This window comes from Callithrix jacchus, chromosome 11, assembly GCF_049354715.1.
Source record: "Callithrix jacchus isolate 240 chromosome 11, calJac240_pri, whole genome shotgun sequence".
Classification (NCBI taxonomy): domain Eukaryota; kingdom Metazoa; phylum Chordata; class Mammalia; order Primates; family Cebidae; genus Callithrix; species Callithrix jacchus.
This window is the reverse complement of record NC_133512.1, coordinates 90,394,207-90,415,352: the sequence shown is the minus strand read 5'-3', so window position 1 is coordinate 90,415,352 and position 21,146 is coordinate 90,394,207. Positions and strand designations below refer to the sequence as shown.

The window sequence follows — 21,146 nt, the reverse complement described above, 5'->3', positions numbered from 1 at the left end:
CAGCACTGTGCTGGCGGAGGAGCGCTCTCTGGTGAAGCCTCCCAGGCATGTCTCTGCTACACTTTGGACCAACTTTCTCAAAACACTTGCTAATGAGCAGATGCTGCTGTTCTTTGGCCCCTCCAGAAAGTCAACCTCGAGCGTCCCAACATCTACCATCACGACCTTCAGCCCTGACCACTCTGCTGTGGCTTCGATGGGACCCCCACCCACACCTGCCGGCAGCCACTGCCATGCTGGTGCGTGGTCTTCTGGATGGTGCCGGTAAAGCCACATTTCCTCTCCTGCTGCAGTTCTTCAGGGAAATGCTTCAGGATCTTGATTCCACTTGTTAAAAGTGTCCACTGAAAGCTCTGCTCTTGTCGGCAGCTCAGCTGGGTGCAATGGCTTTGGCACCGATGGAGCGGAAAGTGCTAAACTTCATTTTCCAGCCAGAATTACGTAAGCTGAACCAGCTGAGACGGTGGTGTTGGCTACTGCTGTGAACCCCCGTCCTCTCCCATTAGGATGTAAACAAGGTTACCGTTTCCCCTGAAAGGTAATGTGGGTCTTCTGCCACTATCGGCCTCATCTTCAACATCACCTTGTTCTTTTTTTTTTTTTTTTAATTGCATTTCAGGTTTTGGGGTACATGTGCAGAACATGCCAGATAGCTGCATAGGTACAATAGACCCCAGTGTGTAGTACTCCCTTCCCTGTGTCCATGTGTTCTCATTGTTCATCACCCGCCTATGAGTGAGAATATGCGGTATTTCATTTTCTGTTCTTGTGTCAGTTTGCTGAGAATGCTGTTCTCCAGATTCATCCATGTCTTTATAAACAACACGAACTCATCATTTTTGATTGCTGCATAATATTCCATGGTGTATATGTGTCACATTTTCCCAATCCAGTCTATCATCGATGGGCATTTGGGTTGGTTTCAGGTCTTTGCTATTGTAAACAGTACTGCAATGAACATTCGTGTGCATGTGTCCTTACAGTAGAACGATTTATAGTCCTTTGGATATATACCCAGTAATGGGATTGCTGGTTCAAATGGAATTTCTATTTCTAAGGCCTTGAGGAATCGCCACACTGTCTTCCACAATGGTTGAACTAATTTACGCTCCCACCAACAGTGTAAAAGTGTTCCTATTTCTCCACATCCTCTCCAGCATCTGTTGTCTTCGGATTTTTTAATGATCGCCATTCTAACTGGCATGAGATGGCATCTCAATGTAGTTTTGATTTGCATTTCTCTGATGACCAGTGATGATGAGCATTTTTTCATGTTTGTTGGCCTCATGTATGTCTTCTTTTGTAAAGTGTCTGTTCATATCCTTTGCCCATTTTTCAATATGCTTGTTTATTTTTTTTCTTGTAAATCTGTTTGAGTTCTTTGTAAATTCTCATTCTTTCTTAAAAGGAGCTCTCCATGTATAAGCTGCTGATTTCCTTGGGATGTTGGCCCTATAAACTCTTCATAAAGCATCAAAGACTTCAGATTCCCCCATTGCCCAGTCCCTCCCACAGATGAGAACCAGCACCATCCTACACTCATACCCAGCACCTCCCACACACACACACCCAGCGCCTCCCCCCACACACATCCAGCACCTCCCCCACACACACCCAGCACCTCCCACACACACACCCAGCACCTCCCACACACACAGACTCAGTGCCTCCCACACACACACCCAGTGCCTCCCATACACACCCAGCACCTCCCACACACACACACCCAGCGCCTCCCACACACACACACCCAGCACCTCCCCCACACACATACCCAATGCCTCCCACACACACACACACCTAGTGCCTCCCACACACACACCCAGCACCTCCCCCACACACATACCCAACGCCTCCCACACACACATACTCAGTGCCTCCCACACACACACATATACCCAACACCTCCCACACACACACACCCAGCGCCTCCCCCGACACACACCCAGCACCTCCCACACACACATACCCAACGCCTCCCCCCCACACACACCCAGTGTCTCCCCCACACACACCCAGCATCTCCCCCACACACATACCCAATGCCTCCCACACACACATACTCAGTGCCTCCCACACACACACATAGACCCAACACCTCCCACAAACACACACCCAGCGCCTCCCCCCCACACACACCCAGCACCTCCCACACACACATACCCAACACCTCCCACAAACACACACACCCAGTGCCTGCCACACACACATCCAGCACCTCCCACACACACATACCCAACGCCTCCCACACACACCCAGCACCTCCCCTGCACACACACCCAGCATCTCCCCCCCCACACACCCAGCATTTCCCCCCCCACACACCCAGCATCTCCCACACACACACACCCAGCACCTCCCACACACACATACCCAACACCTCCCAGACACACATACTCAGTGCCTCCCACACACACACCCAGCACCTCCCACACATACACCCAGTACCTCCCACACACACGCACCTCCCCCCCATACACACCCAACACCTCCCCCACACACACACCCCGCACCTCCTGACACAGGCATGCCCAGCACCTCACACACACACATACATACCCAGCACCTCCTGACACAGGCATGCCCAGCACCTCACACACACACACACACCCAGCACCTCCTGACACAGGCATGCCCAGCACCTCACACACACACACACACACACCCAGCACCTCCTGACACAGGCATGCCCAGCACCTCCCCTCCACACACACACACCCAGCACCTCCTGATACAGGCATGCCCAGCACCACACACACACACACACACACACCCAGCACCTCCCACACACACACACACCCAGCGCCTCCTGACACAGCCATGCCCAGCACCTCCGACACACACACACCCAAGCACCTCCTGACACAGGCATGCCCAGCACCACACACACACACACACACACACCCAGCACCTCCTGATACAGGCATGCCCAGCACCACACACACACACACACACACACCCAGCACCTCCCCCCCCCCACACACATACCCAGCACCTCCTGACACAGGCATGCCCAGCACCTCACACACACACACACACACACACACACACACACACAGCACCTCCCCCCCCCAGCACCTCCTGACACAGGCATGCCCAGCACCTCCCCCCCCACACACCCAACACCTCCTGACACAGGCATGCCCAGCACCTCTCTCACACACACACACACACACACACACCCAGCACCTCCTGATACAGGCATGCCCAGCACCTCACACACCACACACACACACACACCCAACACCTCCTGACACAGGCATGCCCAGCACCTCACACACACACACACCCAACACCTCCTGACACAGGCATGCCCAGCACCTCACACACACACACACACCCAATACCTCCTGACACAGGCATGCCCAGCACCACACACACACACACACACACACACACACAGCACCTCCCCCCACACACACACCCAGCACCTCCTGATACAGGCATACCCAGCACCACACACACACATACACACAGCACCTCCCCCCCCACACACACCCAGCACCTCCTGACACAGGCATGCCCAGCACCTCACACACACACACACACACATACACCCAGCACCTCCTGATACAGGCATGCCCAGTACCCCCCCCACACACACACACCCAGCACCTCCCCCCCACACACATACCCAGCACCTCCTGACACAGGCATGCCCAGCACCACACACACACACACCCAGCACCTCCCCCCCCACACACATACCCAGCACCTCCTGATACAGGCATGCCCAGCACCTCACACACACACATACTCAGTGCCTTCCCACACACACACACACCCAGCACCTCCTGACACAGGCATGCCCAGTACCCGCCCCCCACACACACCCAGCACCTCCTGACACAGGCATGCCCAGCACCTCCCCCCCCAACACACCCAGCACCTCCTGATACAGGCATGCCCAGCACCTCCCCCACACGCATACTCAGTGCCTTCCCCAGGCTGTGTCCTCACAGCTATTTCCCCTGCTCAATGCCCACATGCCTGCATCCTGGCACTTGACAGGCTCCTTGGTGTCCCAGTAACTAAGCACTGAGGGGCGCTCTTCCACCCAGGCTGCCCGTCCAGTTGGGGCAGGCTGTATCCTGCAGGTGGCAGGTGGAGGGCACAGAGACCCCCGAGGCCCCCAGACCACGTGTCCCTCTGCGGAGCATCCCCTCCTCTGCTCTGCTTGGGTCCCTGAGAGTTTCCTCAGCTTCCTGGTGTGGCAGAGGGAGTGATGGGTGCTTGCTGTGTGAGCTGTGTTTGCTGCTGCCTGTTACGGTCCCCCACTCCCCTTCCAGGGCCACCCGTGTCCACTGGTTGCCTCCTCTCACTGGGACCACTCGTTTCCCAGGTGGTGCTTGTACTGTATTCCTGGGACCCTTTTCTCTCTGCACTGAAGCCACAAAGCTCGTGGCCACGGAACAGGGGAACTGGCAGTGGCCGCATGTGTCCCACACCTGTCTATTGGCTCCGTAGACCTGGGTTCTCAACTACATTTGCACTGAGACCTCCCCCTGCTCCCTCTGACCCAGCCCCTTGCCTGCCCTGAAGTCCTGCATCCCCCCTGCCTGTGGGAGGCTGTTGCTCCAACCATCTCTCTTTTATCCACCAAATGTTTCCACCACTAGCAAGTGCTGAGCAGTATCTGCTGAATAAATGAACGTGCAACATGAAAGCAAGCCGCCCGGCGCTGGCTTGCTCAGGGGCTCCGGATAGGAAATACGTCCCAGTTTGCTCACTGCCCTGGAGAAACCCTTCGGAGGGCCATGCCCCCAGGTTTCCTCTGACATGTGCCAAGGACACACATGGGGGGAGTGTCTGCAGGGTCTTGTCGTGTGGGGCTGGGAGGAGAAAGCGCGGACCTGGGGCGGAATTCCCCGAGGTGGTCTCTGGGATGTGTGGAAGGCCCTGCTTTTGGGTCCTGGGGAGAGCGCGGCTCTCGGCCTCTCAGTGGGGGCACAGGTCAGCAGGGGCACCTGGCAGGGAAGAGGGGCAGGAAGCAGAGAGGAAGAAGGATGCCCAGCTATGCACAAGAGGGGTGTCAGGGAAATTGTTTCCTGTCCTCCCTGGCTTTGCTGGCTCTGGGTCTCCCACAACTCCAGTCAAGTCCCAGGACACTGAGCAGCCTTGGGAAGAGCTCTCGGGGCACGGGGGAGTGAGGCGGCCCAGGCCAGGCACAGTCCGAGGCGGCTCGTCACATAGCTTGTCATCAATTCACGGGCCTGTCTGCTGCCCTGCCGAGCTCCAGCCGTGTCCTACAGAAGGTGCCGAAGCGGCCCTCAGCCTGCCTCTGGCCTTCCTCTCAATTTCCCCTGCCACAACTGGGCAGGCTGCTCCCTTCACCCTCAACACTCCATGGCTGCCCATGGTCTGCAAATCAGATCACAGCCCCTAAGTCTGGGCTACAAAGTGCTCCACTTGGCCTTGCCCACCTTTCAGCCCACGTTCAACGTGACACAAGGAGGTGAAGTGGACAAGACCCCCCTGCACCTGACCCATCCTCCAGCCTTCTGTCCCCTCCTGCCCCCTCTCCCCTGCTCCCACAACTCCCCTGCCACAGCCCCCCCAGCCCCACTCCCTCTGCCCTGCCCCACTCCCATCCTGCCTCTGCTTGTCGAGGTGGCCCCAGCCACGGTGCCCTCCTCCTACCAACCATGTTCACAAGGAAGCTCCTATTTCCCTTAACTAGAACTTTCATTTCAGCAAAGCTTCAGGGTCCCCTGCACGGCCTCTCACCAGTAGGGGAACTTCCTACTTGCTCCACAGACAGCTCCAGGGTCTGGGAAGAAGTGGAGGGGGACAGAGAAGGCTGTGCCACCCAGCAGCACAAGGCAGGGCTGGGGTTTGCTGGCAGGTAGCAGAGTAACCCAGGCACATGCACAAACATGCAGAGGCAGACACACCGTGCATACGCACGCACGGACACATGCAGACACACACTCGTTCTCACGTACACAGACCCATGCAGACACATGCACACTAGTGCACACACAGACACAGGCAGACACACACACACGTATGCTCAAGCACACACACATGCAGACACATAAGTGCTCATGCACACAGACACACGCACACAAGCACACTCATGTTCATGCACACAGACATGCAGACACACACACTAGTGCACACACACGCAGACACATGCACGCTCGTGCTCATGCACAGACACGCAGACACCCACACATGTTATCACACACATGCAGACACACAAGCATTCGTGCTCACACACACGCAGACACACATGCACACTCGTGCTCACACACGGCAAACAGACGCCCTGGGGGCTGCATGGTCTGGCACCCGTGTGGGAACTGTCCTGGGAGGAAGAGCCCAGGCTGTGTCACGGGTCACCCTGACATCACTATTTTGGAAACGCTGAATTTTGCTGCAGAGTTTTCCTAAAGGGCTTGGACATGGTCCAGACTGTACTGTCCGGGAAGCCTCTCGGGGGCTCGTTCTTCAAACAAGAGAAACCTGGAGAGTTTCCAGGCATTCCGTGGGCGCCAAGGGAGCGCACGAGGGCTTCCTCCCATCAGCCACCGTATTCACGGCAGGAGGAACCCTATCAGCAGTTTCTGATAGCCTTGCTCCGGGCCCAATGGCATCTTTCTGAAGCGGTGGCAGCGGAAGCTGCAATTCAGACCCAATATTAGAAAATGAGTCATCACTGGCACCCCTTCCCCGGGGCCTTTACTGGTCTCAATTCCAGCAGACAGGGTGATTCCGAAGGCAGATGCTTCCAGGCACTTCCGAGGCCTCTCTCCAGCTCTTCTTCACACCCCCACCTGCATCCTCTACATCCCACAACCTGGCACCTCCTGGGGGTGCAGCCCTGATCACGGGCGTGGCCTGTGCCAGAGGCGAGCACGTGTGACCCCTGGTGGCCGCAGCGATGGCAGCACCTCAGGCCTAGGGTCAGAAGGGGCTGAGCCCCACCCTGGTGGGCACGGGCTGCAGAGGGTCAGCAGGGCAGCTCGGCCTTGGCAGCAGCCACTGCAGCAGCCTCGTTTTCCTGGCGGTCTCGGTCTGGGGAGGCTGCAGCTCCTCGGATGCTGTCAGAATTCATGAATCCTGGCCAACACTGTGGTCCTCTCTGAGAGGCTCAACGCCCTGGGCCGTGGACTGGGTGCTGGGGCGCTCATCCAAGCCCTGTTTCATTCTTGGTCTCTGGTTGGGAACCAACCCCTGCTATTTCTGCTGGCCCCGAGGTGAGGCGGAGGTGACGGGCCACTCTTCTGGAAGGGAACTCCCCGCATGGAGACTGAATGAACCAGCAGGGGTCCCAGGACAGAGCCTGGAGACAGGATGGGTGGGTGTGTCTAAAGCCTCACGAATTTTTTCCTATGCAAATTATCCCTTTCCTTAGAAAAACATCACAGTTAGATACTAACACCACCACAAACAATCCATTTCCTTGGCAGCTCCTCACATGGGCAAAGGGCCCTAGAAGATGTTTCTCCCAGGAAGACGTGCAGACGCCAAGCCAGGCGGATGGGCGATCAGCACCTACCATGTCCCCGGGGTGGCCTCGGGAAGACCAGCGACTCATGAGTGGGGCTGGGAGAGGCCACACGGCCCCCCAGGAGTGAGGATGGCTCGGGGGCAGAGGGAGTGGTGCTCTAAGGGGCCTCACACGGCCCCCACACCCCAGGGCTGAGGACTTTCTAAGAGGGAATGTCCGAACAGCTGCTGGGAGGTTGTCAGTGGCCACTTGGGGACAGTGCCAGCATGGTGTCGTGGGAGGGGGGAGCCTCTGGGAGTTGCCAGAAGCTCTAGGAACAGGCATCTTGGCAGCCTCCAGGAGGAGGATGTTCTGAAACAGGCCTCACTGCCCTGGGAGGTCTCACTCACCTTTACCCGAAGAGGAAGATGTAGGATGCCACAGTCCCTGGAGGGACCTGAGATCTGAGTGTAGCCCCAGGGTTTCCTCGGGCGGGGGGGGCCCAGGTCTGAGTGAGACACCACGGTTTCCTGAGGGGCCCCAGGTTGGAGTGCAGGCCCAGGGTTTCCTCGGGGGGCCCCAGGTCTGAGTGAGACACGAGGGTTTCCTGAGGGGTCCCAGGTCTGAGTGCAGGCCCAGGGTTTCCTGGGGGCCCCAGGTCTGAGTGAGACACCAGGGTTTCCTGGGGAACCCCAGGTCTTAGTGTGGCACCAGGTTTCCTTGGGGTCCTCTCTCCTCCCCTCCGTGCACCCCACCCACATCACACAGAGGAAGGCCATGTCTCTGGACCCTGGGTCTTGGTGGGTAGGGCAGAAGGTGTCCCTAACAGTGTGCTGAGGAAGGGCCGACCCTCCCTGTGGGCCTCAGAGCTGGGTCTCATGAACGGGCCCTGTGCAGTCAGGAGCAGCAGAGACAGGAGAGGAGGGCGTGTGCCAGAGACGTCCGCGTCAGAAACCATGTACTCCAGGGCCTTCGCCAAAATAATCAAATTGTCCCATGATCAGCTCTGCTTGACCGGGAAGAAGAGGAACAGGAACTATGGGGGTGTGGTTTTAAAATGTGGTGAATATGAACACTCTATCCTCTGACATAATTAACAGCACCCCAAGGAAAATCCCATTTATGTCAGTAGGAAGCATTTCAATGCAGAAAGAAGGCTACTTGGCCGAGTTCCGGTTCTGTTACGCTGAAGGGCCTGCCCGCATTCCCTCTGAAGGCTCAGATGAGCCCATCTTGGTCTTGCTTTCCAGGAATTTATAAGTGTAAGCTAGAAAAGGTGACCCTCCTGGTGGCCTGTGTGCACAGGAGACCTCACTCACCAGGGAGCCCCATGCTGACCCTGCCAGTGCTCAAGAGTGGCAACCCTAGGACACTGGGAAGGGGCTGGAAGCATCAGTGTGATGACCCCATACCCACGCTTACTAACTGAGGAGCTCCTGGATTCCGTGTTTTCAAGCCTGCCCATGTGTAGGGAAAGGACGGCCTCTGTGAGAACAGCAGGAACACACGCCCTAACACGCACGCCCGACACACACATGTGCACGCACGCACACGTGCACACACGCACACAGAGCAACATCCTGCAGCTCCCATCTTTTCTTTTTACAATCATACATATTTCATTAAGCGCCATGCAGAGTGTCTTCTGATTTATGGTAATTGTCAACAAAAGCAAAAACACAGATGATTTTAACCCTATAGCAGCCGGGAGTTAACCGGCATGAAATCATATTGTTTTTTCCTTTAAAAAGGGAGGGAGCTCCCAGCACTCCGTGGTGTTAAACTTGGAGACACCAACTGGAGAGCCACAGGATGAACCCAGGCTGCTCTCGGGTGGCACATGCCAGGAGCAACATGTGACGAAGTGGCCACCCGCCCCGCGTGAGCCCGGCGAGCTCGTGGCCTGGAGGACTTTGAGTGAGACTGATTTCCATATCAAACCCAATTTAGATGAAACGTCTTGGTTAAAAAAATAAAAGCCAGAGCTTCAATAGCCCCTTGATTAGATTTTCATCTCCCGAGCAGACAAATATGAATATTTATTACCATGAATGCATATTTTTCTCTTTCCATCGCTCTGATCTCGAATATTATCCACTGCTAATTTTTATGAAAATTTGGGCAACATAATGTTTCCACATAAACTGACAGTTCTTGAGATAATCCCGTTATTGTGTGGTTGAAAATGACAGCTTCCGCTTATTCATGTGCTAACGAGGGATTAAATGTTGTTTTTCATCCCCGTAATCTAAGATGGACTGGAAATTAAAAATTGAACATTGTGTATTAGCAGGGCTCCGAGGACCAGATTTGTTTGCATTCACTTAGAGACGAACTGTAAACCAGCAGCTTCACCACTGGGCCTCTGGTATGGCCGCATCATAAAACGCCACTGACATTTCTAAAATAGACTCATTACTGTACCTGCCGGTACCAAAATGAAAAGGCTTCCGTAGGGAAATCTGTCATGAAGGAAAAGACAGCCCTTTGCCAAAGAAGTACAATTGCAACACGACTGACGTTGCTTCAGCATCAAGAATTTTTTAGGATCCCCATGCTAGAGGGGGTGCCAGCGGCTCCTGAGAGGTGAGTCTCAGTCATCATGTGCCATTGGCAGAAGGAGGACCCTGCACACCCTCCCTGCGAAATCTCCCTAGGGACCCAGTCGTGGGCAGATGCGGCCACGTCCTCCTCCAGCTCTGGGGCAAGTCGGCCATCTCCATGCTGAGCATCATTGATGGGGACACATCTGTACCACGTGGTAATTTTAACTTTATTGCTATGGCTGGATGGCTCAGACTGAACTGTGGATCTGACAGGTTTTTGGACAAAAGTATCCCACTGTGCTTCTAAAATTCACGCTCAATTGTATTCATGTATTTATTCATTCATTCATTCACCCTGATGGCCTTGGTAGAATTTTTCACTTGTTAACTTACTGCTTGGCATGGTGCAGGAAATGGCATAGATTTATTTCCTTTGAAGCTGGATCCACTGCTATCGTTGGGAACTAATGGAAAAAAGGTGCTCTGAGTTCAATGAGACACTCACAGAGTCAGTATTAGAGCTGAATTGTGTCTCTCCAAAATGTCCATGGGAAGCGCTGACCCCAGAACTTCAGGCTGTGACTGTATTTTGACATGGGGATTTACGGCAGTCATTAAGGTAAATGAGGTGGTTAGGGTGGGCCTGAGCCCAGGTGACTGGCGTCCTTGCAGGAAGAGGAGATGAGGACACAGGTGGACACAGAGGGATGAGGGAGGATGAAGGACCCAGAGGAGATGGTGGCATCCAGAGCCCAGGAGAGAGGCCCTGGGAGAAACCGGCCCTGCCCACGCCTTGACCTGGGACTCCAGCCACCAGGAGTGAGATATGAAGGTCTGCCACATAACCCCACCCCCATCTGCTGTGGCAGCCAGAGAGGACTCACGTGGTCAACACGGCCACACCCCCTCAGCACACGCCAGACGTCTGATGCCAAGCCCCTGTAACCTCAGGGCCAGGACACGTCTCTGCCTACGAGAAAGGAGAGGATTTGCTGTGTTCACGGAACGTTGAGTCCAAGTGCTTGTCAACAGAAGAAAGTTACTTCTAAGGATTTTCTTTTTGGTTTATGCTCTCATTAAAAAAAATAGAGTGGCACTTCAGGAAAAGGGTTTGCACACACAGAACCTTAATTAGACTTTTAACAGATCCTTTGTTTCACAGAAATAAAAGCGAAGGTAAAGTTCGTGCCTGTGAACTTCGTTAGAGCTGCCGGGCCCAGTGTCTAGGGCCCTCCACTCTCCATCAGTTTCTCACGTGGGAGACCGGAGCACACCACCCCAAAAATGACTCTTGGAGACCAGAATATACACCCCAAAAATGATTTTTGGAGACCAGAATATGCCACCCCAAAAACGACTCTGGGAGACCAGAACATACACCCCAAAAATGACTCTCAGAGACCAGAACATGCCACCCCCAAAACGATTCTCAGAGACCAGAACACGCCACCCCAAAAACAACTCTCAGAGACCAGAACATGCCACCCCAAAAACGACTGTCAGAGACCAGAACGTGCCACCCCAAAAACAACTCTCAGAGACCAGAACACACCACCCCAAAAACAACTCTGAGACCAGAACACGCCACCCCAAAAACGACTCTCAGAGACCAGAACACCCCACCCCAAAAACTCTCAAAGACCAGAACACGCCACCCCAAAAATGACTCTCAGAGACCAGAACATGCCACCCCAAAAACGATTCTCAGACACCAGAACACACCACCCCAAAAATGACTCTCAGAGACCAGAACACGCCAACCCCATGACTCAATGGCCTCCCACCAAGGTCCTCCCAAGACACATGGGAATTGTGGGAGCTACAGTGTAAGGTGAGATTTGGGCGGGGACACAGCCAGACCCTCCCCCTCCCCATTGCTCTTACTGCTCTGTCCCAGCAGGTGATGTGCTGAAGGCTGGTCCACACACATCTTTGAGACTGGCCCATTTCTCTGGGTATGGCTCAGGTACGTGGGTGGGGCAGGGGGAGGGTGCAGCGCACATGTGAATCCACTTTGCTTGTTTTTCTCTTGTGAATCTCTTTTTTAAACAGGAGTCCACCCCTACTAAGAACCCAGAAGGGCAGGAAAGAAGACACTGCTTTTTCTTCCCCATACAGAGTAGCTTGAGGCCATTGGCTCAGACAAAAGGGGAACCTGAGTTGGGCTGGATGCTCGGTGGCTGCCCTAAGTGATCATGGAAAATGTGATGCCAGAATGCTCTAGCTGCCTGAGTGGCAGCCCCCACCAGTGTGGGCTTGGCTCCACGTTCGCTGTCTCAGGAGCATGGCTGCCCTCGCGCCTGTCATTCGTTCTTCCACTCCACAGAGCACCAGGGACGGGTGGGCCTGGGCTGGGGGCATCAGACACAGTGCTCCTGGCAGCCTCCCAGGCCTCACCACTCCAGGGCACCTGATGCCCACCAGGGAGAGACAGGCACCTGAGCAGAAGGGGGGCACGGTGTTCAGAAGGCAGGTCCCTGATGGGTGCGCAGATGCACCCATCTGACGCTGGAAACAAGCCGACTTCCTCCTGCTGCCCCAGCAGGAGAGTTTCTCCTGACAGACACACCTCTGAGCTCTGCTCATCAGCGTCCACGCCCCTAGCTGGACCACAGTTCCAAGGTTGAAAATTAGGGTTTCCCACCTGTACCTCATGAACTTTGCCAGGTAAAAATTTCATATTCATGGAGTATGCCAGGTGTGACTGTGCCACCATGTAGCTGAGGACATTTCAGCTTTCAGGAATCTCAGTGAGGAAAGGGACTTGGAGTGGGGCTTGGTGTCGGTGTCGGGGGTATGACCTGGCCCCATCAGGCTGCCTGGAGCTGGCTCCAGCCGCCAGTTCTTCTGGGTCACTTCTCCTGCCTCAGTCTCCCCCTCTGTGAAGTGTGTCACCTCCTGGGGACAAGGGAGGTGACACCCATGTAAAGTGTGGAACAGACCCCGCGAGGGAGCAACATTCTGTAACCATGGCTGCCACTGTGCTGCTGCTGTTCTGATAGAAAGCTGCTGCAGGAGCTCTGGGTGGGTGAGGAGCTCTGGATGGGGCAGGAGGAGCTCTGGGTGAGTGCAGGAGCTCTGGATGGGGCAGGAGGAGCTCTGGGTGGGTGCAGGAGCTCTGGGTGGTGCAGGAGGACTGCTGGGTGGGTGCAGGAGCAGCTCTGGGTGGGGCAGGAGGAGCTCTGGGTGGGGCAGGGGGACCTCTGAGTGGATGCAGGAGCTCTGGGTGGGGCAGGAGGAGCTCTGGGTAGGGCAGGAGGAGCTCTGGGTGGGTGCAGGAGCTCTGGATGGGGCAGGAGGAGCTCTGGGTGGTGCAGGAGGAGCTCTGGGTGAGCGCAGGAGCTCTGGGTGATGCAGGAGGAGCTCTGGGTGGGTCAGGAGGAGCTCTGGGTGGAGCAGAAGGAGCTCTGGGTGGGGCAGGAGGAGCTCTGGGTGAGCACAGGAGCTCTGGGTGGGGCAGGAGGAGCTCTGGGTGGGTTTAGGAGGACCTCTGGGTGGTGCAGGAGCTCTGGGTGGGTGCAGAAGGAGCTCTGGGTGGTGCAGGAGGAGCTCTGGGTGGGGCAGGAACTCTGGGTGGTGCAGGAGGTCTGGGTGGTGCAGGAGGAGCTCTGGGTGGGGCAGGAGCTCTAGGTGGTGCAGAAGGAGCTCTGGATGAGCACAGGAGCTCTGGGTGGGGCAGAAGGAGCTCTGGATGAGCACAGGAGCTCTGGGTGGGTGCAGGATCCTGTTAATTTCCATCATTCTCTTTGAGTAACTCCAAGTCTGATGGGTTGAAGCATTGAAAGGGGTTTCTGAACTATGACACACCAAGGGATCTATGAGGAGCCCTAGAGTTCAGTTGTTTAAATAGAAATGAACTTCTGATCCCACATGATCCAGGCTCCTAAGGGAACCTGCAGGGACAATCTTGCCCTCCAGTAAGACCCAGGCACAAGGTGGGCCTCCTTCCTCCTGCGGAATTCAGTGGGAGATATCGCCGAGTCCCCGCCTCAGAAAATAAGCCATGTCTCTGCGACTGAAATCTATATTATGCATATTTTTATAAAAATGCAGCTGAAAATGTTGGAAAAGGGCACGGGGAGGGGTGGGGGGGCATGTCGAGAAGCAGGGACTGCCGTTGCCACAGGCAGACATGACTTATTTCATCTTACGTGACTATTTACTCTGATATTGAATAAAAATTGAATGTGTTGCTATAGCAACTGCCACATCGCACAGCTCTCACCTGCCTTTAAGGCACAGGAAAGTATTGAGAAGACACCCGTGAGCCGGTGCGACTGGGAATCTGTGTGCCATCCAAATCCAGGAGGAAAAGATGCTGTTTCATAACGAACTCCTATTTGTCAACATGTCAAGTGCAGTTAATTATATCGAAAATACGTAATTTTGTGTTTTTCTTCACTTTTGAAAAACAGGGAAAGAGTGAGAAGAGCAGTAAGTAGCAAGCACGCTGGTGGGGTGCAGCTGGGCCCCCCACAGTGGGGCCATCCCAGGGCCATGGAGGTCCTTGTCACAGAACCAAGCCCACAGAGGCCCTGGCCTGGGCCACAGAGGTCCTCTTCAGCTGAGCCCACCCACAGTGGCCTATCCTGGGCCACGGAGGTCCTCTTCAGCTGAATCCACCCACAGTGGCCCGTCCTGGGCCACGGAGGTCTTTTTCAGCTGAGCCCACCCACGGAGGGCCCGTTCTGGGCCACGGAGGTCCTCTTCAGCTGAGCCCACCCACAGTGGCCCATCCTGGGCCACGGAGGTCCTTTTCAGCTGAGCCCACCCACAGTGGCCTGTCCTGGGCCATGGAGGTCCTCTTCAGCTGAGCCCACCCACAGAGGGCCCATCCCGGGCCACAGAGGTCCTCTTAAGCTGAGCCCACCCACGGAGGGCCCATCCTGGGCCACAGAGGTCCTTTTCAGCTGAGCCCACCCACAGTGGCCTGTCCTGGGCCACAGAGGTCCTCTTCAGCTGAGCCCACCCACGATGGCCCGTCCTGGGCCATGGAGGTCCTTTTCAGCTGAGCCCACCCACAGTGGCCTGTCCTGGGCCACGGAGGTCATCATCAGCTAAGCCCACCCACGATGGCCCGTCCTGGGCCATGGAGGTCCTTTTTAGCTGAGCCCACCCACAATGGCCTGTCCTGGGCCACGGAGGTCCTCTTCAGCTGAGCCCACCCACGATGGTCTGTCCTGGGCCATGGAGGTCCTCCTCAAAGAGCCAAACCATATATGGGGCTGCTCCTGACCTCCAGCCTCCCACCAACAGAAGGCTCATCTGGGGTCCTCAGATGGGCCGAATGAAGAGCAGCCTGGGCTGGGCTGATGCACATATTCTAATGCAATTTTGTGTAGTTTTCCCTTTCCAGACGCAAATTAGGAACTCTTACAAGCAAGCAGGCTTTTCTTAGGACTGACGCACTTTTGCATTTGTCTGTCAAGCAATGCAAATTAGAATAAAATAAAGAGAGAGTGCAGGAAATGACAAAGGAGCCCACTCCCCCCATGCTGACTCCCCCCAGTACCCGCCCCCCCACTACCTGCCCCCCGCAACTACCCGCCACCCCCAGGACCCGCTCTCCCCAGTGCTCGCTCCCCCCATGCTGACTCCCCCAGTACCCGCCCCCCAGTACCCACTACCCCGATGCTGACTCCCCCTAGCACCCACCCCCAGTACCCGCTCTCCCCAGTGCTCGCTCCCCCAGTACCCGCTCCCCCAATACCCACTTCCCCTAGTACCTCCTTCCCACAGTACCTGCTCCCCACAGTGACCACTGCTCCAGGCCTACTCCCCCCGAGTACCCACACCCCCTAGTATCCACTCCCCCCATACCTGCTCCTCTAGTACCCATTTCCCCCAGTAACTGCTCCCTCAGTACCTGCTCCCCCCAGTACCCACTCACCCCAATACCCGCTCCCCTGGTACCTGCTCTCCCCAGTGCTTGCTCCCTCCCGGGGCCCGCTCCCCCCCGTACCCACTGCCTCAATACCCACTTTCCCCAGTGCTTGTTCATCTCCAGTACCCGCTCCCCCAGTACCCACTTCCCCCAGTACCCGCTCCCCCAGTACCCACTGCCCCAATACCCACTCCCCCCAGTGCTTGCTATCCCCAGTACCCACTTCCCCTAGTACCCGCTCCCCCAGTACCCGCTCCCCAGTACCCACTCCCCCAGTGCTTGCTCCCCTCAATACCCTCAATACCCAGTCCCTTCAGTACCCACTCCCCTCAGTACCCACTCCTCTTAGTACCCACTCCCCCAGTACCTGCTCCCCCCAGTACTTGCTCCCCCAGAACCCACTCCCCCAGTACCCACTCCCCCAGTACCCGCTCCCCCAGTACCTGCTCCCCCAGTACCCACTCCCCCATACCTGCTTCCCCAGTACCCACTCCCCCATACCCACTCCCTTCAATACCCAGTCCCCTCAGTACCCACTCTCCTTAGTACCCACTCCCCTCAGTACCCACTCCTCTTAGTACCCACTCCTCCAGTACCCACTCCCCCCAGTACTCAGTCCCCCCAGTACTCTCAGAGCCTACCACACACACTGAGTGGGCAAGGGCCCTACACAGGCACCACTGCCCCCCACATCCCACTCTCTGCAGAGGTTCCAGTGCTGCTCCTGGGCTTCCTGGGTGGGATGCCACAGGTTCCCTGAAACTCAGCTGTCTCGGGGTGTGTGAGTGAGTTTGTGCTCCTGGAGAGAGAGCCCCTGGGTTTCCCTGAGCTTACAGAGGGTCTGAGATTCCTGGAGTCGAGGCTTCCACCCCAGTCACTGCAGCCCGTTCTTTAGTCTGAGCTGGCACTAGGGACAAGTGTGAGATGTGGGGTCCAGTGGTCCCGCAGGCTTCTATCCATGGTGTGACCCAGAACTGCCATCAAACACACTGTTACCTTCGCAAGCTCAGCTCAGTCACCTTGCCTCACCCCCTGTACCTGCTCCCGCAGTACCCGCTCCCCCTGGTACCCCGTGAACTCTGACAACTGGGGCTTTCTAGAGCCACTGTCCTGAGCCTCGCGTGCCGTGATCTCTTCCTTCAGATACTCCTGAACCCACCGTGTTTGCTCCATTCTGACAAACCTCTGACCACATAAGCTGAGCTTCTCTTCCTTCTGGGAGCTGCTCCTCCTGCTCCTGCTCCAGAGGCCCCATCAGGAACATGTGGCCATACTCTCTGCTCCACTGACCTGTGCCTGCCACCCACATCCACAGCCCCTTCTCCTGAATCCTCAATCACAGACCCTCATCTTCAGGCCAGCAGTGATTTTAAACCTTCACCGTGCCCTGCCTGTGCACAGCACCATGTCACGCAGAATCTTCACAGATGTGTAATGGCTTTGGTTACTGACAGCGTTTCCCATGGCGGCTACAGTTCACAGGTCACAGAGGCTGCCCACGTCCCGTGTGAGCTTTCCCCACAGTGGCCACAGTCCACAGGTCACAGGGGCCACCATGTCCATTGTGAGTGTTCCCCAGAGTGGCCACGGTCCTCAGGTCACAGAGGCTGCCCATGTCCTGTGTGAATATTCGCCATAGGGGCCATGGTCCACCACATCCCATGTGAGTGTTCCCCACAGTGGCCATGGTCCACAGGACACAAAGGCCACCCACGTCCCATGTGAATATTTGCCAAAGTGGCCATGATCCATGGGCCACAGGGCCACCCATATCCTGTGAGAGCATTCCCCGTAGTGGCCATGGTCCACAGGTCACAGAGGATGCCCACATCCCATGTGAGCTTTCCCCACGGTGGCTGTGGTCTACAGGTCACAGAGGCTGCTCACATCCCATGTGAGCGTTCCTCACAGTGGCTGTGGTCTACAGGTCACAGAGGCTGCCCACATCCCATGTGAGCATTCCTCACGGTGGCTGTGGTCCACAGGTCACAGAGGCTGCCCACATCCCATGTGAGCTTTCCCCACGGTGGCTGTGGCCCACAGGTCACAGAGGCTGCCCACATCCCATGTGAGCGTTCCTCACGGTGGCTGTGGTCCACAGGTCACAGAGGCTGCCCACATCCCATGTGAGCGTTCCTCACAGTGGCCGTGGTCTACAGGTCACAGAGGCTGCCCACATCCCATGTGAGCGTTCCTCACAGTGGCTGTGGTCCACAGGTCTCAGGGGTTGCCCACATCCTGGATGGTGGCTGCTCCCTTCATGCCCACATGTTTGCTACTCTGTGTGTAAACTTGTTTGTTGGTTACATGCTTTTTCTTTATTTAGGTTGTAAAAGGTGGTACTCAAGGTAAAATGCGATAAAGCTAGACACACACATTGTTCCAATATCAATCTCCTGGTTTTGCCATAATTGGCATTTGTGATTACCTAGAGGGAACCCCAGGGGAAAGCCTTGCTGGGTAAGGGACACATGAGATTTCTCTGTTGTCACTTTGCAATTCTCTGCAAATTTATAACAATTTCAAAATAAGAAGTCAGAAGCAATATTAACAATTTTGGAAAACAGAGAAAACTCACTTGCAAGTCCACTGAGAAAAATAAAATCCGAAGCCCCCAACTGACTGAATGACCCACTCTTGACCAAGAGGACCCCAGAGAAACCTTAAAACCGAGTTTGGACCATGCCAGGATGAAGGTCAGACCCTCCTGGCTACCTCTGCCCTCCGTATCACCACCAGGCTTCCTTCCCTGAGGGCTAAACAGAAACCAGCCCTTTAAAAAGACTCCATCCCTGATATCCATCATGTGCCTGAAGCTGCTCTCCCTTTTTTGGTTTCAACAAGCAATCAGCATTCCTTCCTCACAAGAGACCCCAACCATGGCATGCGTCTGGCTGGTCTATGGAAGCTGCACGTGGAGACCTTCATGTCCTTGGCTTCACCTTTTGATAATAAGGCCTGACTTATTATCAAAATACTTGTAAATGCTCAGACTCCACCCCCACAGTGAACATGGGATGCACTGTGCACACGTTAGCTGCCTGTGCCTCCCCTTCATGAATATTCATGATCCTCCTGTAACCTGCTGAATATGTATACCTAGCCACCCGCTCAGCATAAATCCCTGTGCCCTTTCCCTGTCACTGGAAGTGCCTGTTTCTGGCTCTGGCCAGAGGCTATGCTTCCCAGCTGGTCAGGACAGTCACCCTGCAGGGTGCAGCTCCTTATGAGGAGCAAGGCTCTCTTTTCCAAATCTGAGCCTCATCAGGCTTCCACTGCTGCCACCAGCCTCATAAGAGCTGTGGATAAGGGCTGCTCTCTACTCACCCATGACATATGGAGGCTTCCGACATCTCCATGCACCCACTTGTTTACATGGCTGCCTTTAGGTTTAGAGTTCTCAAAATTTTTAATGAAATTACGGAATTCAATTTATTTGATTATGATAATGAGTTATCTTGCTATAGGCTTATATTTTAAGTCGGTTTTGTTTTTCTGGTTTCCTTGCCGGATGGACTGTCTTCCTAGGATAGATTTCTGGGAGTTTGATCACAGAGTCAGAGGGGAAGAGTTTCTGTTTGACAGTTCACAGATGACCACTGCTCTCCTGCCTTCTAACGAGCTGGACTCATTCACCCTGCCTACCAGGGAGAGTATGTATACGAGTTTTATCCCATTTGGTCTTTATTTTTAAAGCCAAAACTGTTGTTCTTAAGCAACGTTCAATATGAACCTTAGAAACAGGACTTTGGACCAAACTTAGGATGTGATGAGCATCAGTGGACCTGTCACCCTATCACAGCCCCGACACTTCACCTGCGCCCAGCACGACGGGGCCTCTGGTCGCACACAAATCATTTTGGCTGGAGAGCCCTCTGTGAGTTGTCTGCTTGCCAGCTCTCCACCTCACCTGTTGGCATCTTCCTGGTAGCAGTTCTTCCAGCCAAGAGCATCGTCCACCCACCTGGACCCACCTGAAATGTTTAATGTGCTTGACAAAGGCAGGGTCGTGCACTGGGGCACCACAGAGCGACAACAGCTGTCACCCAGACAAGCAGGGGCAGCCCCTTCCCACCTCCCCAGCTCCTTACTCCAGGGCTTTCTTTGCCTGAGGGCAAAGCCCCCCCGGTGTCCTGTCCTCTTCTGGGTCATGTCCGGGAGTGTAGAACCGGGTGGTTGGTGAGGCGGGCAGGAAACCCGCATCTTCACAAGACCCAGGGAGAAGGTACGTGGCCAAGTCGGGCCACCACAGCTGATGCACTCCTGCTATTGATTTGGCCAGAGTCTGCACTGAATGTCCAGGCTCCTCTTGGCAATCCCCAAGCAACTGGATCAGAGCTGTCTATACTAGCAGCACCTCTTTCAACAGACAGGAAACGACAGGGTGGGAGTCGGGGGGATGCAGCTGGTCTGGAACACATCTGCCACGTGTCTCAGTTGTACCCACTGCCTGTTCCCTGAGATAACTCCGAGCATCAGCACACCCCTGTCCCCCACCCCAGGTAACACACATCACACAGCCATTCACGTTATTCACGGGGTGGATGCATGACCGCAGCTTCATAGACTTTCAAGGGACTTCTGTGATCGACATGTTCTTAGCCACAGAATCCTTTCTTGGAACAGTTTCACCCAGAAGTCCAGTGAGCAACAGGCCACGGAAGCCTGGAGCTTGCTGAGCCAGAGAGTGAGGGTGGGGTCAGCCAAGCAGGGTTCACACCCAACCGCCTCGGAGCCCCTGTGGCTCCTTGAACCGTCTGAAGACCTCTGACCTCACCCCACACTGCACAGACAGGAGGCTCCCTTGGCAGAGATGGGGGCTCCCTGCCACCCAGGCAGCCCCTGGTCTGCTCAGCTTCTCCACTCAGCTGCTTCTCATGACCCCCTTGTGCCCGCTCCTGAGCCCGCAGGGCTCTGCTGGGACTGCTGGCTGGCCGCTTCTCACTGACACGCTGGGCAGGGCACCTGTCTGCTGTCTTTCACCGTGCTGAGAAGCTGGAACACACACCCAAATCCAGACACACCTGAGACAGCCACACCCACGCTTCTGCCTTTATGCAGATTGTTTTTCTTCCAAATTTTGAGCTTTGCTTTGTGGTGATTATCATTTTTCTTTGGAAAAAACATGGCTTTATTAATTTGAATAAAACACAAACACTTTTCAAGATATCAGAAGTTAGATTTTGAAATGTATCAAAATGCCACCAATCTATGAGGGGTGTGTGTCTGTGTCGTAATCTGCTCATTTCCTTTAAATTTTGTTTTGAGATATTTCCATTTG

General features: G+C 55.2%; 2 protein-coding genes across 21 annotated transcripts in view; both read right to left on the bottom strand.

Annotated features, from left to right (window-relative positions):
* PTPRN2 (protein tyrosine phosphatase receptor type N2) overlaps positions 1 to 21,146 on the bottom strand; it is a 1,018,236-nt gene that overhangs the window by 332,228 nt on the left and 664,862 nt on the right. The gene's annotated exons all lie outside the window — the stretch shown is intronic.
* On the bottom strand, positions 9,030 to 13,893 carry LOC118143821 (uncharacterized). 5 transcript variants are annotated; one of them, XR_013524111.1, is made up of 3 exons: positions 11,866 to 13,893; positions 10,866 to 10,951; positions 9,030 to 10,445 (listed from the first exon to the last, which is right to left on the bottom strand). XR_013524111.1 is itself a non-coding variant. In XM_035255077.3 (2 exons), the coding sequence occupies exon 1, from the start codon at positions 13,720 to 13,722 to the stop codon at positions 12,664 to 12,666; it is 1,059 nt and encodes a 352-aa protein (XP_035110968.3). In that variant the 5' UTR covers positions 13,723 to 13,893; the 3' UTR covers positions 9,030 to 10,951; positions 12,632 to 12,663. The 5 variants fall into 5 exon arrangements, 1 of the variants encoding a protein (XP_035110968.3); XR_004728326.3 differs by having other exon boundaries at positions 12,632 to 13,893; XR_008473416.2 differs by having other exon boundaries at positions 10,866 to 13,893.

What these genes read in the sequence shown, in the direction of transcription:
- LOC118143821 (XM_035255077.3), bottom strand. Translation starts at nt 13,722, where the DNA reads ATGATGGAAATTAACAGGATCCTGCACCCACCCAGAGCTCCTGTGCTC.